At 46.5% G+C, this 18,038-nt stretch overlaps 2 protein-coding genes across 2 annotated transcripts; one reads left to right on the top strand and one right to left on the bottom strand.

Annotated features, from left to right (window-relative positions):
• The first annotated feature begins 3,345 nt into the window (after positions 1-3,345).
• LOC134182986 (uncharacterized) lies at positions 3,346-5,178 on the top strand. The gene has a single exon (XM_062650430.1). The coding sequence runs from the start codon at positions 3,346-3,348 to the stop codon at positions 4,885-4,887; it is 1,542 nt and encodes a 513-aa protein (XP_062506414.1). The 3' UTR covers positions 4,888-5,178.
• Positions 5,179-5,751: 573 nt separating this feature from the next.
• LOC134182985 (uncharacterized) lies at positions 5,752-15,982 on the bottom strand. Its single transcript, XM_062650429.1, has 9 exons — positions 15,914-15,982; positions 15,773-15,844; positions 15,395-15,622; positions 14,112-14,243; positions 13,993-14,068; positions 8,535-8,602; positions 7,285-7,813; positions 6,730-7,052; positions 5,752-6,231 (listed from the first exon to the last, which is right to left on the bottom strand). Exons 1-9 carry the CDS (start codon positions 15,980-15,982, stop codon positions 5,752-5,754), a joined length of 1,977 nt encoding a protein of 658 aa, XP_062506413.1.
• Between the last annotated feature and the right edge of the window lie 2,056 nt (positions 15,983-18,038).

Below are 18,038 nucleotides of genomic sequence, written 5' to 3'. Positions count from 1 at the left end.
ACAGTGCTCGCGTCATCCGTAGGCGATAACATGCATGCTCTGGAAAATACCAACTTTTAACTTCTAACGCGCGCTAGCATTTTTACTTTGGAGTCTCAAATAGTCGCACAGCCTTGTATATTTTAATTAATTAATTAATTACTTATTACGTTATTGTTTAAGTGTGATAACACAAATAGGACTCGCTAACATTATACTGCCTTCAGTCTTAACACACACGTCTTCTCTCTGTCTCACACACAGACACGTGTAATTCACGCCATCCGAGAGAGACACACGCACACCGTCAGACCAGACGAAGCGAATCGGCGACACACACACACACTCTCTCTCTCTCTCGCACGCGCGCGCGCTCACAACATACACGCACACGCGCGCACAAGAAGACGTGACGTCCGACAGGTCGGTCTCGCTCTTCCTTCGTCATTCCTCTCCGCACGTAAGACTATCAACGTTCTCATGTATAACATTTAACGTTTGTTCTCTTTGTCTCGCTTACAAGCAATACTCCTAGAAGACTCCAAACGAATGACTTTCTGAAGCCATGTCCGGTTACGGCAGATCTTACAAGGCGGTCCACCCGCCCAAATCCAACCACTCGAGATCGTTCAGACCGTCGCTAACACTACAAAAGTGTCGAGCTGCGACGTGGAGCCGTAGGGGAAGGGGACCGGCTAGTAGCGCTGCTACAGCGGCCTCTACTACTCCCTCTTCTTCTTCTTCTTCTTCTTCTTCTTCTTCTTCTTCTTCTTCTTCTTCTTCTTCTTCTTCCTCTCCTTCTCCCTCACAACCACCACCGCCATCGTGGACTATCACGCCACCGCCACCACCGCCACCACCCACACCGTCGCCACCACCGCCACCACCCACACCGCCGCCACCACCGCCACCACCCACACCGCCGCCACCACCGCCACCACCCACACCGCCGCCACCACCGCCACCACCCACACCACCGCCAAGACGTTCACCGCCACCGGCTCCGCCACCATCGCTACCACAACCACCACCACTACCACAACCACCACCACTACCACAACCACCACCACTACAACTCGTACAACCACCACCGCCACAACAGCCGCCACCACCGCCACAACAGCAGCCACCGCCACAACAACTCACACAACCACCACCGCAGATGGAGATGGATCAACCCGCCGACACTCCCCGCCACGATGGCGGCGGCGACGGCGTCGGCACCGACGACACACACATATCGGGCAGAGACCTACTGTCCTGCCTACGAGTCGAACCGACAGAGGTCGACGATTTGATGGCCTCGGGTGAGCCGGACGCGCCCCTCGAACGCCTGCTCGACAGGCACCGTTACTATACCGAGAAACTCAGAGCATTCGCCACCACACGGCCTACGTGGATGAGACGAGAGCGGCCAACTTGACACCGGGTTGGTTGCGAGTCGAGACCGACATTCGACCGCCGATGAGCTTTCGCACGGACTTTGACCGGAAGTTCGAAGAGTTGACCAGGGGCTACCAGAGTCAGACCCTGGAGCTCGTGCAACAACACTACCTACAGGTACGAGACCAGCTTAAGTCGGAACTCGATACGACAGAGACGCACATCGCTGCGGCGATCGACGCCGAATCGAACGCTCAGACCAAGTCCGAGAAGGCGACCATGGTGCGCGACCACGCCACACGTATGAAGCGGCTACAGGCCGAAAAACCGGCAAACGCCGTCGAGAGGCGAAAATGAACGACCTCAAGAGACCGCGTTCTTCGTCGACGCCCTTCTCCTTCTCCTCCGCGTCGTCTTCGAAGAATAAGAGAAAACAACACCCGCAGCAGCAGAAGAACCGACGGCACTCTCACGAACCGACGCCCACACACGGGCGAACAGGTAAATCATTTCTAACACTGACCGACGACTCAGAGTCCGAGACAGACGACCACCACCACCACCGCAACGACTACCACGACATTGTCGTCGGCAATCGTATATACGTTGCGCACACTAACGATAATAACGCATCTCTGTCTGTGTCCGAACCGTCTAGGTCGACGCAGCTGAAGACGAGGACGACGACGAGCCGAACGAGCGTACGACGAAGAAAGCGAAGAACGAGACGACGTACTTTGAACACTACGAGAACGCACCGACCGTGAGTCGCACACGATGATTACGATAATTACGATAATTACGTTGATTGCACGAATAGCACCACCGTGAACACGATGTTGACATTTTGGATGATACTAATGATGATGGTAATGCAATAGAGTCCGTGCATCGAGACAACAGACCGACCGAGCACACGAACGACTTCGGAGTCTCACTCGCAAGACGCCGCCGTCTCGCGAAGCCCAAGCCCACCACCATAACCGCTCGTCGCCTAGACGACCACGTCGGCGATTTCGTATTCAACAGAAGCGGCACGACACTCACGCGCGCCGAGTTGAGCGTACTCGACAAAGAACTCACGTTCGTCCCAACCGAGACGAGACCGAACCGACAGAGGTTGCTACACGAATTCGACGCCTTCGCACGCAAACTCCGCCTTAGACTACACGCGGAAAGATGGGAGACCCGAGAAGAGGCCTCGGTCACACCGACCGCTACGTCTCTGGACGACGTCACGAACGAACACGCCTACCGACTACCCACACCGCCGTTCAGAACGGTCTCGAAATGGCAGCCGCCGACCACGAAAAACGCCGCCCTCGAGGCGTACATAACGCGAACGAGACGAGCTCTGGCCGAGTCTAGGCCGAGAAACAAGATCTTCCAGAATCTGGACGCGTCCGAACGCGCCGCCCTCGAGCGACTGAGCAAACGCACCAACATCGTCATGAAGAAGGCGGACAAGGGATCGATGATCGTCGTCGAAGACCGACGAGTATACGTCGAAAAAGGCCTCGGGCACGTGGGCGACGCCCGCACGTACGAACGACTCGACAACGACCCGACACCGGCCATAACGAGTCGAATTAATCGATCCATCTCGATCATAAACGAGCACGGTCTCCTCAACCGCGACACGCTCCGGCACCTGATCAAGACGCCGAGCCGCGTCAGAACACAACAGCTCTACTTTCTGAGCAAAGTACACAAGAACCCGGTGGCCTATCGACCGATAGTATCCGGAAGCTCGGGGCCCACAGAGAACTCGAACAGAACAGTTACATACGGGACTCGGGTGACTTCGTCACACGAATCGAACGCGACGCCGCACTGGTCACCATCGACGTCACGTCGCTCTACACGAACATACCCCAGGACGAGGGCATTCCAGCATGCGTCGACATGCTACGACGACACTACGGCGACGACCCGGCCCTCGCCCGCATCGCAGAGGTCTTCCTACACCACATACTTGCCGACATGCCGACAACGTGTTCGCCTTCGACGGCAAGATCTACCGACAACGCTTCATCGCGCCTCTGGAAGCGCTTCATCGACGACATATTCGTCGTGTGGGAGGACACCGACGCCCACCTGGACGCCATGTTGGCGAGACTCAAGCAGACACACCCCACTATAAAATTCACACACGCCATACAGCGACACGGAAGCGATCTTTCTCGACGTCCACGCCTACAAAAGCGACCGCTTCCGCGCCACGGGCGGCATACTGGACACCAAGACACACTTCAAACCGACAAACCGCTTCCAGTACCTCGACCACGCCTCGTGCCACACCGCGGCCACGAAGCGGGCCGTCGACTGTCGGGCGAAGCGAATCGCTTTCTCCGATCGACGTCGGATCCGATCGAGTACGATCGAATCCTGACGGACCACAGACGCAGACTCGCCCGCAGAGGCTACCCGAGTAGACAAACGGATAGCCTACTCGCACGACTACCGTACACACGACGCACCCCTCCCGCCGCCGCCGCCGCAATCGGCGCGATCCGGGAGGGATGCGAGACACAACGTCCACGACAACGAGAAAGACCGAGACACGGACAGACCCAACGGAAACGAAAGCGCAAACGCAATCGCGTCGACGTCGTCGCCGTGGACGATGACGGCGACGGCGCCGACGCCCACGAGAACGACGAAAACAGATCGATACTCGTTACGACCTACTCACCGTGGTTTCCCGACACCGGCGAAATCGTACGCACGGAGTGGCAGACGATGCTCTCGCAAGACGAAGTGCTCCGACACACGCTCGGTCGAGAACCGATGATCGCCTACAAGAGAGCAAAGAACATTAGAGACCACATCACCAGTGCCCGTCTGAAAGACGTTACCGTAGAGACCGAAAAGACGGACGTATACGACGACTCGAGGGCACCGCCACATCTCGAGTTCACACCACAGACGACGGCGTGTGGACACGCACAATGTGAGACGTGCAACGTGCAGATCCATGACCACCGGCTGCGCCGTGCGCAGTACGAGCACCGGCCGATCCCACCCGATAGGCGGACGACGGCGAGTCCGTCTGAGCTGCAAATCGAAGAACGTGATCTACGTCATCACCTGCGCCATTGCGGGATGCCACAAACAATACGTCGGACAGACGGGCGACACGCTCAGAGCGCGCATGAGACACCACCGCAACAAGCTTCGGTCGTGGGACCGAAAGAAGATCTACCTACACTGCAACGACAGAAACCACAACCCCGACGGAGTCTGGCACGTCACGCCGATCCAACAGGAGACCGACCACGCCAGCAGACTGGCTCTCGAAGCAGACTGGATAAGACGCCTCAAGACAACGGGTCGCTTCGGCCTGAACAAGACGGCTCGCAAGACACGCGGCCGACGGCGACGGCACCGCGCCGCCGCCGCTGCCGACAACCACCGAGTTTACATTGCACGCGTTTTCTCTGTCTGTCTGTCTTGCTTTCAATCATTTTCGGTGATTTGATTCAGCAAACGAAATACAGACCACTCGTTGACCGAAAATATTAAATATTTACATTCCATATGCCTGCTACGGTCTGAAGCTCTTTAATTATAATTAATTAACTAAATGTACTAAATAATATGTAGACAATTGCAGCCACATTAGAATCACTCAAGTAACTCTCACACTCTAGTTAGCTATAGATATAGAGACTAGACTGCTGATGCAGAATCTTTTTCGTAATGAGGATAGAATGTAGGTTGATGCTCATTTAATAGGCTGATGAGGTAGATGAGGCTTTACCTGAGAAGTTGACATGCTAATAAATTATATTGACTTGTTTTGATTGATTGCTTGTAGATTATATTGTCTTGAGTGTACATGTGGACAGACTGAACTTGCCATTGCAAATAGATTATCATAAAAGGAACACGTTTGTAGTGTTACAACAACAATGTTAGAAAAATTGATGATTGAAACTGTTGCTTAACTAAGTTAAGTTAACCAAACACTCTTTACAGGTTGCTGTCATGTAATCCCCACCACTGTACATTGTCTTCTTCAATGGAACTTTGCTGTACAACTAAATTTAGTAATACTACTGGAGTGGACCTTCACATGATAGGGTAGAACGATAAGATGTAAACAGTTGGACATGTCAACAGAAAATTTATTAACAACAGGAAATGTACAAATACTAAACCCTATTATCATAACACGTGACAAGAGTGTACACATCAAACCTGCCAATAACAATATCAAAGTTCAAACACTGAAAAACGCTACTTCAAACTTGTCTGGTCGATCTAAGAATACAGAGTGCAAACATAGCTTATTGCTATTGCTAAGTAATGTTGTCATAATGTGTAAGAACATAGAAATGATATCAAGTAAGAAATACAACCACGTGGTTCAGTGACATGTCCACATCACCAAATGGGCTGAACAAGAGTGACATCGGCCACTCCATCCATCTTGCCCTTTACCATTCGTTTAGGAGGACACGCTTTATACTCGTCTTTCCCACGAATACTACTAATGATATTGCGAGCTTCGGCTGCTGTTGGTCGTGTGGCAGGATTATCTCTCATCAAGTGTTTACATAAGGAACGGACGTTCAGCTGACGGATGAGTAAGACTTGATCCATTCTTTTTCGACGGTCTGGAGTAACAGCAGTGAACAGCTCACATAAGGTCACAGCCATACTGTACATATCCGTCTCCTTGCTTTTTGGTAGACCTGGAGCATCAAATCTCTCCGGTGCTGTGTATTCTGGACTGAGAAGGCCGACTGAAAGTGAAGCATCTTGAAAACGAGCGGCTCCTAGATCACCCAGTTTGGCTCTCATCGTTGCAGTTACCAGGATGTTCCTTGGACAGATGTCACCGTGGAGAATCTCCATGGGTTGCTATGACAACATAAGACCAGAAACAATCAAGAAAAGAACAAAATATCTACATGGATATCGTAGTTGTCTGCAGAGTTACTTGTAAGTCTGTGTTGATCCTTCCATAAGTGACAACTCTGTATAATTTAGGTTGTTTACGTTCTTATCCTTCACTTATGATGCTCATCGACTAAACAATCTATATATAACTGTGTGACTACTATCTCATTGATTCATCATTCCATATAACTGTCAGCCTTAAAGTTGTCTTCCTCCCCACTTGTTTGATTACAAGCATGTTTGTCAGTCTTCTCCTTGTCGATGAATATTATAATAGGCTAAGACATTATGCTCAAAATAATCTGTCTGTCTGTCTGGCTATATATCTGTCTGTTCGTCTGTCTTTGCTAATCTGGCATTTGTATAATCACCTCAACTTTACTTACAATTTTGATAATTTACGTGTGATTGAGATGATATCACAGTATGGTTCAACCTTACTTCATTTACTTTTCTTACCATCGAGTGAATGTGATCCAATCCACACAAAGAATCATGTGCCATGTCAACTTTTTCTCGTACAGTGAGAGGTGCAGCATCTTCTTGGCATGCATCGATCACACTAGAAATGGAGCCGCTATGTAATTCCATGATAATCCACGCCTTCTTGACTTCTTTCTCCAGAGTGACACCACAAACAGCAGCAATGTTGGGATGATGTATCTTCCATGCTACAGACGCTTCTTGTTTCACAAGTTGAATGTATCGTTCATAACCAGAGAACTCATCATACAAACGCTTGACAGCAACAGGACAGCCACACCAATATCCAATAGAAACAGCTAAATCACAATACAATTTCTTAATTTCTAGTTTATACAAGCAACCCTACCAGGCAAACACATGCAGGTCAGCTCTATGTGAAAATGTCCAGTAAATGCAGTTCAAGCCATGCTGAGCCGTGTGCTGATCTGTCCCAGCATTCATCGATAAGCCAGCACAAGCCGACCTTAGACTAACAGCCAGTTGTGTCGTGTAAATTCTGAGTCTGGCCTAATAAGATGTGCATCTCACCTCCATAGGATCCACGTCCTAGTTCTGTGCCAGTCAATTGAATGTCATGTGAGGGAATATTGAAAACTTGGTTTTCTCGTTCTTGCTTGTATCGTTCAATTGCAGCATCGGCATCTGAAAGCAGTTCTGCAATGTTAGCCTTTTCTATTTGCTCTTCATTTAGTAATCGCATAAGATTTTCCTGCTTGACGCTCATTTGCTCAATTTGTTGCCGAGCTTCATCAAGATCCTTCTGAACGTTGCGTTTGTCTTCTCGCTCTCGTTGTAATCGTCGTCGTAGATCTTCCTTCTCCCTTCTCTCTTCACCAACCGCATCTTCTTTCAGCAGTTGTTCGTCTCTCAGTGCCATCTGTAGATGTGTGATTTGCTGTCTCAAATCACCATTTTGTCGTCTCAAATCATCAATTTGCCTATCTCTTGCTAAACCGTCTTGTGTCAGTTGCTCTATCTGTTGAATCTGCTGTTGTACCAACTGCTGATCTACCGTTCTCACCGCTTCTGTTGGAAATCGTAGTATGGGTGCAGTGGTCTGTACAAATCAAAAGAAATTCTTACAATAATAAGATGAGTACAGCACACAATATACTAGCTAGTAAGTTACACTGTAAGATATCCCATTATATTACAAATCATGGCACACCCACACGATCATGGCAAATGCAGACTATTTCAAAACGTTAAAATGCATTGATAAAAACACATAGCTGCTCTGCGATCTCGCATGCCTCATCCTGTATTTAGATAAACTACTAGCTAGATAAACTACTAACTAAACTACTTACTAACTAAAAAAAAGAAATTTGGTCCCACTTAATTAATGAACGTTAGGATGAATACTGCACTTTGTCTTATGTCTTTGCACTTTCTCAAAGTGCTCATACATGTATGGTCTCATCTCGATTCCAAATAAACCTCATCAACCCAAATCGTTCTTTCTTCCTAACCACAAGTACCGTAGTATATCTTTCTGTTCAGAGACCATTCCATTACACTATCCCAATGTGTGTGTGGCCCTGCGTGCTAGAAGTTAGCTACACCCCAGTGTACACCCACTAGCCAAACAGTTCTATTGGATGCTTATTCTTCTGGTAATGTATACTATATATTCTAATTGATAAGTAGTAGTCTTGACTGCCTTTGGTACGGAAACCATAACTTAGTTTAAACACACACCAGACAACTAGCTACAGAAAAGAAAGAATCCCTACAGAAATCAAACTAAAACACTGATACTTAATTAATCAGCTGACCCTCATTCTTCCCGTCACTGGTGTGGAGGAATGACCAGAAGCTGCTACTGCTGTGGAGCTTGTACAACCTTTAAAAACAAAACTAAAATAAATGGAGGATTAAGTACATTTACTTTCGTTAATTAAATTTCTATATACTAAGTAATACTAAAATATTTGATGTAAACGACTATCTTACAATGTTTCAGAAAAACTGCCTCATGGAAATTAAGCATGGCCACGCCAAATTTCCCAAAATATCGAGTGCAGCTTCCAGAAATTTAGCTTATGGTTAAGATATTATAGAGTTAGGATTAGAGTTAGGATTAGAGTTAAGGTTAGAGTTACGGCTTGTTCACAATATTGACGCTGACATTCAGCTGAGCGTCAACATCAAAGACACCGCTTTGACGTACGCAGCATCCTTTGATGTTGAGGCTGATGATGATGCTGCAATAGGATTCATTTCTAGTCCAGCATCAGCATTAGCGTCAACATCGGCATCAGCGTCAATATTGTGAACCAGGCTTTAGGGTTAGAGTTAGTGGTTGTGCTTGATCTCCAAGACTGTGATTTGTAAAAAAATTGAAACGCCCATGCCCAATTTCCTGCCATGTCCTATCTTCTGTGACAACAAAGTGAGTGAACTTTTACACCTAATTATGTGATTACCAATAAACAATATGAGATAAATAAATTCAGCCGACATGTAATGAAGAATTCTAGTATATAAATGTGTAAGTAGCAGTGTTGTTGCTAATAACACAAACAGTTTATCAACGAGTGTCTCAAACTTTGAAATGACCCTCAGACATCATTGATTAGTTTACATAATAAACGCAGGTTAACATCAGGAGTAGAAGATTACAGAGGCTGGCCAAACCTTTGTAATGTCAATAGCTAGCGGTTCAACTATGCATTAATACTAGTAAATGCTCAGTTAGCATTGTGTTAGGCGAGCAATGGTGTTCTGTCTTACTTATTCGCGTACCAATGGTTGCGTCTTTAGGTAGCAATAATTTCTGTCAAACAAATGCGGGAACTCAGAAAACAGACTGTCAGTTGCTCTTCTTCTGGCTTTGTCTTTCATTCTTCGTTCATGCTTGAATCGTTTACTGAGATACGTAACAATAGTCGCGTAGTCACGTGATAATGGTTGCGTAGCAATAATTTCTGTCAAAGTAAAGTGCAGAAACTCAAAAAACAGACTCTTCTCTTCTCTTAGCTTTTCCTTTTTATTCCATTTGTCACGCATCAGCCTCCTTTGCTTTGTAGTCGCATACGGTAGCAAAATCTAGAGTCATTTCACTCTCGACAAGAAATTATAATTGAGTCAACCCCTCAAAAGGGGACCCTTGATTCAAGTTTTAGCGCATGTTACAGAGTCAAAATTGCATTCATCTGGCATCATCGTTTTGTCAATCCGTCTTTCCATTTTGCCGAAAATCCATATGACAACTACTGACGTACGTATATAAATATATATAAATATATAAATATATAAATATATAAATATATATATATATATATATATATATATATATATATATATATATATATATATATATATATATATATATACAGACTTGGACAAAATTATAGGGACACCCCGCTGTGGTATGTAGTAACACAATAATTAGGTCACAATTTACCAACTATCAATATTGTTAAGAACTTAATAGTTACCGCGTTGATTGTTAGGTTTCTTGAGAATACTGTAGACCCTAATTGTTTTCTTTACGTTTCGCATTGCGGAAAACGAGACCTAAAAGTGTATGACGTCATGACTGCGTAAGCGTCCTAAGTTAGACTCTCTCTGATTTTGTTTAGTGGCTTTTAAAAAAGCCGGTTTTAATAACGCGAAGGAAAATTGAAGCCCTTCACCAGTTCCTCAGTACCAAGTGTTCTCGCCTCTCGCCCTCCTGATTGCGTCCAGACGTCGCGGAACACTTTCTGCCAAGTTCCGGACATGCACGGTTGGAATCTGCTGCCACGCCTCTTGTAGAGCATTCCAGAGCTCGGCTGCAGTTCTCGGTTCGCGATGATTGGCAGCAGTTGAGTTCATGCCACAAGTTCTCGATTGGATTCGCATCAGGCGATTTTGGCGGCCAGTCCAACAGTGTGACGTCATGCTGGCGTAGCCAATCTTGTTGACCGAGACGTGTGGATTGGCTTGTTGTTCTGCTGGAAGACAAAGTCGTCTCCTATCAGTGCCGCTGCGTCTGTAAGCATGTGCTCCTCCAGAACCTGTTGGCACGCCGTGCTGTCTAAACGACCTTCCAGTTTCACCAGAGACCCCACACCATGCCAACACAACAATCCCCACACCATCACACTAGCCACGTGCTGGACCGTACGATCACAACATTTCAGGGAGAAATTCCTCACCTTTTGCGACGCCAAACGTACAGCGCACCATCGTTTCCTATGCTGACTTTTGACTCATCTGTAAAAAGAACAGATTTCCAGTCATCCAAAGTCCATTGTGTGTGAGTGGTTGCCCATCCCAGTCGCAAACGCCGATGGTTTTCTGTTAGCAGTGGGTTTTTTCTAGGCCTCCAAGCATTAACTCCTGTCTCACTGAGACGATGACAAACTGTTCTACTTGACACCTGCTTGCCGGTTTCATCAGCCAGCTGATACGAGAGCAGTCGTGATGGTGCTTTGCGGTTCTGCAGTGCCATTCTCTTCAGTCGATGATCTTCCCGGATTGTCGTTGCCTTCCCACATTCACGTCGTTTTTCATAATCGCTGCTGCCATGGGAAAGCCGTTGCAGGCACCGATGAACCAAATTCCTGAAGCGACGGACAAAAGATGCGATCTGACGCACAGAATGGCCAACTGAGTGAAGGGCTTCAATTTTCCCTCGCGTTTTTGGACTCAGCTGTTTGCCTCGAAGCATCGCTGCAACTCGTCAAATATCGCACGGAACAAGACTCTGCAAATGCGTGCAGCTGAACGTTCAGGCTAACTTATCGCCTAAGTTTGGCGATCTCAAGGGCAGCGGTTTTAGTGCAGCTGACATTTTGGCGGTAGCAGTTTGAGATTTTGCTACATAAAACGTGGACCGGAAGTGGCATGTCAATGTTCTTTTGTTGCTGTAACTTTTTTAGTTTTTGTCTTAGCAGGGTTTTTCTGTAAATAGTTAGTGTCGCATGACTTTTGAATACGTTGAAGTTTGTTTATTGCTTAAAATGGCAAAACAATTCAAATTGTGATGACATGCGCGAAATCAATGCGCAAAAACAGATGATTCACCTTTTTTTTTCATAATGTTGATAAGAGGACCCACAAAATTGCTTTCACTCTCTACTACAGAGCATTCTTAGATTGTATGCCAAGAATGAGCGTCCAAGAGCGACGAACGTGTACAAAGACAAGAAAAGTAGAAATGGCCGTCTTCCTTCTTCAAAGCAAACTAAATGCGCAGTAGGTAGTAAGTACAGCTGCAGTCTTGAACTCAAGCTATGTTACATACTAACAATGCCGAAATCCATGCAAAAAGAAATTCGAAAAACATTTGGTTTTGCTAGAGAAAAATTCAGAGCCAAAGTTAGACTAGACACAAAAATGCCAGGTGTCCTATAATTTTGTCCAGGTCTGTGTGTGTATATATATATATAAAATATATCTTGACCTCAATTGACATGACAACAGAGAGGCTCGCTTCGCTCGTCAACAAATGACTGTGAGAACATTGCATTGTTCAATTAGCATTGCCTAGCTGGTAGCTTTCTTGATATGAGTAAGTGCACTAGTCGTTCAATACGATGAGCATCGTCCCTTACTCTTCCTTAGTCTCCAGAAGAAATTGCTTTGCTTTCAGACGTGTCAATTCGCTTGTTCCTAGAGCAATATCACCTTGTCTCCACTGATTCCAGGCCGAAACGAATCAACCGACTGTCTGCTGTTCTCTTTCCTACTGAGAGTCGCGGAGTCACAAACGTGGGAACCAGAACAACGACAGCAGCCGAAGCTCTCGCTCATCATCAAGGTCTCGATCACCACACAAACAACAATCTAGATTGCTCAGTCGCCGTTCCCGCATAAGATTAAAATCACGTCGTTCCAGCCCTTGCACATCTCTCAGCCACGCATGGATGGCCGGATCTAGCAATAAACCGGCATCCTAGATGCTATCCAGGAGAACAAAGAGGAAGATACTAGCAGGTGAATATGTTGACTTTGACACCATACTTGAAGTAACGACTAACACGGGCGGGACCCCCATGGCAATGAAAGCCTCAGTATCCGGTCCAAAGTGCAGGCATGTCTGCGACATCGGCTCGTGGCTTCAGGCTTGGTCTGCATACGCGGCTACAGTCTTACTAGCGGATCCGCCGCGAGGTTACAAACTTATTGGCTACCGATCTATAGTCGCTCAAGCTAGCTCGGAATACCAACCCTCAGCCTGGCTGAAATACAATAGAGCCTTTCGTTATTATGCCAGCAGGACGACAAGCATAACATGGGGCATGATCGACCAAACAGCATACGTTGACAAACTGCTCATATCCCGGATAATGAAACGGGGTGTGCGACAACCAACTCAGGATTCCGACAGAGTACAGGCATGAAGTTTATGACCACAGAGCACATGAGGAAGCGGAGACAATGGTAAATCCTGAAGGTCGAAATAGGGTAGATATAATTTTAGTAGCAAGAAACGGACAACTTCTGCAATGTGATATGTGGAAGTCTGGTTGAAACCCCGCCTTCTTTTGACAAAGAGAGGTGGTATGCGTTTAATCACTAATTCAATTAGCTATTGAATTACTACATTCCTACCAACTTTCCATCCTAGGACTGCTGACTGACATCTGTTTTTCTTTCACATTTACTCACGATACAGACGGCTAATGCTCATATATTGAATTTGATGGTCTCAGGCTGTATATCCCAGCGCCCTGGTACACACACAGTCTCCTAGCTTTCTTTGGGGTAGTGTGCCATTTGGGGGAAAGGTCCTGTTCTGGCCAGTCTTGGCCCAACATTTACGAGTGTACATTCACTCAGGTTGCAACATCAATGCGACTAACATCTTCGGTGCAAGCCAGTTGTCTCATGTACGTCATTAACCGGACTGGGTTTTGTGATGGTGTGTTGAGCCTCCAACGTCAACTCCACTGACCTCTTGGGCTCAAGCGGGGTGTGACAGTCTCCAATGTCAGCTTGACTGACCTCTTGGGATTATGTACATGGTGATTCTAACGGGCGTTGATCTCCCAACGTCACCCTGAGTGACCTCCTGGGTTCACGCCACTTGTCCGAGCTCAGCGTGTAAGCTGACCACTCTGGTTAACCCACTATTCACAAATCCCTCACAACCTGGCATGTTGCCCCAATGAAGCCCACAATGTCTCGTGTCTACGCGGTATCGCAACTAGCAAGCATGTTGCTTACAACATAGTAGTGTATTACGAGTGATGTTAATGTCTATTGTATGATGTTATCAAATGTTTCTATTGTCTCACTTACTTGGATGATCGTTGTCAGCAACTGCAGTTGTACTATCTGTGCTGTTTGATGCTGAATTTCCAGCTGCAACAGAACTCTAACATCACACATAACCACTAATCAATACACACAACCTATACTGTGTGACAATCAGCTAATACATTCTCATCCAATTCTTTCAAATAAGAAATAATACGAGAACGATTTTCTTTGCATGAACCAAAATCTCTTGGCAACCGTTCTTCTGCAGCTTGTAATGGTGTTTGTCCTTCCTGTCCAATAATAGACAGTATTATTAGTGCAATGAAACATAACAATATCACACAGAACAAAGTACATATAATCAATAAATAGTTAACCAGCTTATTATCCAGCACATACACAATGCACAATCAGCATAGCAAGTGTGTGATAAAAGTGAATGTTAGAAAGACAATATGAATAAGACAAATGTCATGCAGTTGACTAAACATCTCTTTAGCTGTTGTCCCACAAAGTTGTACAGCAACTCATTCTACTACTGCTCACACATTAATTAAGCAAACTGATATTCACTGCTGATTCAGTCATCATTCACAATCAACACGTAGCCATGTCATATGCTGTCGTGTGACTGAACAATGAGGATAATAATTCATTACTCTCCATGAATTGCAACATCATAATCTTGACTTCACACAAAATCATTATCAATTTATGATTTCACTAAATACAGTCCCACTTCCATGCAGTCACACTACCAACTAACAACATCATCACTTCACCATTATAATTTACAATACCACTCTACTACAATACAAACAATGTCCCTCAATGTCCTTATCTAATAATGTTTCTTATAACTAACTAATTAACACCAGCAATGACAATGAGTATATGCGCCGCATTCCAATTGTCCATCCATCCCTTTCTCCGTCCATCAGTCCACAGAGATATTACTGTAACCCTAGAGCATGCTTGTCTCGAGTTAATGACTGCTCACGCCTGTCATCATTTATCATGCTTAACACCATGCCCACGAGAACACCATACTTCAAAGCGTTGCAACGTGATTTTGGAGGAGTTCACAGTAGGGGGTTCAGTACCGTCAAACTCGACTGCTGAACACCGTTCAGAGTGCCGAACTACATTGAACCATATGATCATCCGAGCGCCAGATCAATCACATCACAAACAACACTGTCTGGAGTGCCAGACACAAAACAATTCCGAACTACAGCGCTGGTTATAAACCACCCGGAGTGCTGGGTGTCTTGAACCGCCTGAGGCACCAAGCTTCAAATAGAAGTAGAGCTTGCCCATACTGTTATACTATACTGTTCAGCCTTATAGCTTGTTTGCCCTAACGGCTAAAATGTTCGAAACCAAGAGGAATGACCAATGGGCAGAACCCTTCTGGCAGTAGCTCAGAATTTTATTTTGCCTCTTTCTTCTCCACCCGTTTCATTGCTGCTACTCCTTCTTCTCTGGAGGCTGCTGTCACTGAGTCCAAACACCATGGATGAGCCAACGACACATCTAATTCGATGTCAGCACCTACATCTGGGTCAAAAACGAAGACGTCTGACCTCTTGTCACTGTTGACGTACCTGTATTGTGGCTCTAGTTTGTGTAGCAAGTTGAGTTGAGAAAGGCAGTTACTTAGACCATGCTGACACAATTGAGTTGTGAGTGTGCACTTGACCACCCGCAGTCTTACAAGTGATTAGATGGTATCTTTGGATGTCCAGTTCTTTGCCACAGTCACAACAATTGCTCAATGCAGGAATGCCACATCCCAACCTCATCATAGTTGCCAAACGAAAATCGTGTGGTGAAAGTGCAACACGTGATGAAGACAGAATTGCTGACGCCCAAGCTCCAGCTCCTTTACCTGACAACGAATGCAAACGAGCACTATCTCTGATTGTATTTGAGTTGATGTTCAAGAAGTAGCCTTGACCTGTTGTTGAGCCAAGGCTGACTTGCCCAAACTATAAGGCTGAACTTGCTTACTTAACCGTACCCCCATATTCCCTCCAGAGTTCAACTCTTAAGCAAGCAAACACAAAGCCGGAGTACCATGGGCAGACTTGGCTGCCAGTTGCAAAGGGACTCCCCTGACCGTCTCTGCTGAAGAGCGGACATAGCATCCGTAGCAGTCGCTAGACCAACAACTCAACGTCTGGATCAACCAAGGGAGCATACACACAGCTGCAGCAGTTGTTGCTGGACCGATGCGGAAGCTATGACACGCGTAGAGTGTCTCCTCGATGCCGGCTGCATGTAACAGTGAATGCAGACGAGTGGTAAACGATCTGCGAGTTAAGTAGGCACCATCAGTATGTCAAAACAATGGCTCACCAGGAGTGCCTTCACGAATTGCCAGAAAACGGTGTAGAGCTCAAACTGCGCAGACAGAACGCCCAGATGGATAAATGCAAACGGTGTGGCCCAGACAAAACGAGTCTGTCTTGGAGATGCGCAAAAACACGAGAAAACCGTCGCCTGAAGTGCTAACATCGAAGCGTTGAAGATCGGTGTCCGAGAAACGTCTTGAGCCAGTCGCTACAAACTCTGCACAACGCAAGAAACCAATAAAGGCGAGTGTACAAGCCGATCACATCAGACAAATGTCATAACAGTTCATGACCGAAACATCACAAAGTGACCTTTTTAGACTAAGGAGGACATCCATCGAGATCGACAAGTGGAATTGATAAGTGTATGCACCTTTGCGACGAATATCTCTAAGCAACAGTTTGAGGCGAGGGGAGTCATCAAACAGGTGTGAGAACCCCCTTTCAATGTGCTCCAGCCGGATTCCTGCCAGATAGACCTTGATGGTTGCGTAGCTGGCCGACTGTGCAATGAAGGCACAGAAGTCCATCATCTTTTCTTCAGAGGCAGGAAATAGAGTACAATGCCCCAACGCGCAGAATGTAAGATAGCACTCAAGGCTGGCTTGGTAGCTTCTGCGTGTAGATGCTTCCACCCCTTGCTGCATAAAGTAGCGGGCATCAATGGTCAGAGATCCAGGGCAAGCTGTGGAACTGGAGTTGCAACGGAAAGGGCCCGTGAGGCTACCTGTCCAAATCTTGTCACCTGTGAACGAGATAAGGCATCAGCAATACTGTTATCGGTGCCTGGTACATGAGACACTGATAGCAAAGTTGCCCTTTGCCGCTATCAGGAGCAATCGCTGTAAAAGACTCATGATGGCTGGGAGAACGGGAACTGCTGTTTTGCCATGAATAGACTATTGTCTGATTGTCGCAATGAAATAAGACTCTCTTGCCCTTCCACTGGTCTCCCCATGTTAGAGAGGCTATGATGATGGTGCAAGTTCCTTCCAAGCTATCACGTGGTTGAGTTGTGCTCCAACCCATTTACACAAAAGCCAGGCACCGCCATAGAAAGCACCGTAGCCTGTGAGAGAGACATAAGTCAACAGATTCATGTCAGGCGAGCTCAACAATTCTGAATCTAGAAAGAACGAGTGACCGTTCCAGACTAGATGGAGTCAAAAAGCATGCTTAATGTCAACTTTTACTATGGCAGTTGATGGACCCAAGAGCTAAGGGATGGTGACAGCATTGTCGACAGTACTGTATTTTAGACCAAATTCTTCCTTGGAAATGTAGTCGTTGACACTAGACCCAAATGGGGCCGACAGGTGCATAATTACGTGCCATACGCCTCCCTTTTTTGAGACTACGCCTAGACCTGAGCACTGAAAGTTTTCCAAAGGTGGTACGTCATAAGGCCCTGCCATGTGTCCGTGATCACATTCAATCTGTAATTGTTTCTGAACAACGTCTGGATGATCGTGGGCAGTAAGAAGGTTTGGGTTAATACGGGAAATCCTCAGGCCAGAGAAACCAACCAATAGAACAGCCTCGCACTAGAGACTGAACAAAAGCTGCATCGGGATCGTGTCAAAGAAAAGTTGCCAAACGGTGAGTATTAATTGGAGTTGACGGATAGTGTTCGTTAATTGGAGCGTTGGAGCGGACAAGCGGTACAATGATGTGGTCCATGCAGTTGTTGTTTGAGCAGCAGTGCTTGTACTTGCATGACTCTGCCGA

This window comes from Corticium candelabrum, chromosome 8 (genome assembly GCF_963422355.1).
Source record: "Corticium candelabrum chromosome 8, ooCorCand1.1, whole genome shotgun sequence".
Lineage (NCBI taxonomy): Eukaryota > Metazoa > Porifera > Homoscleromorpha > Homosclerophorida > Plakinidae > Corticium > Corticium candelabrum.
The sequence above is the reverse complement of the archived record's forward strand: the minus strand, read 5'-3'. Positions and strand labels throughout refer to the sequence as shown.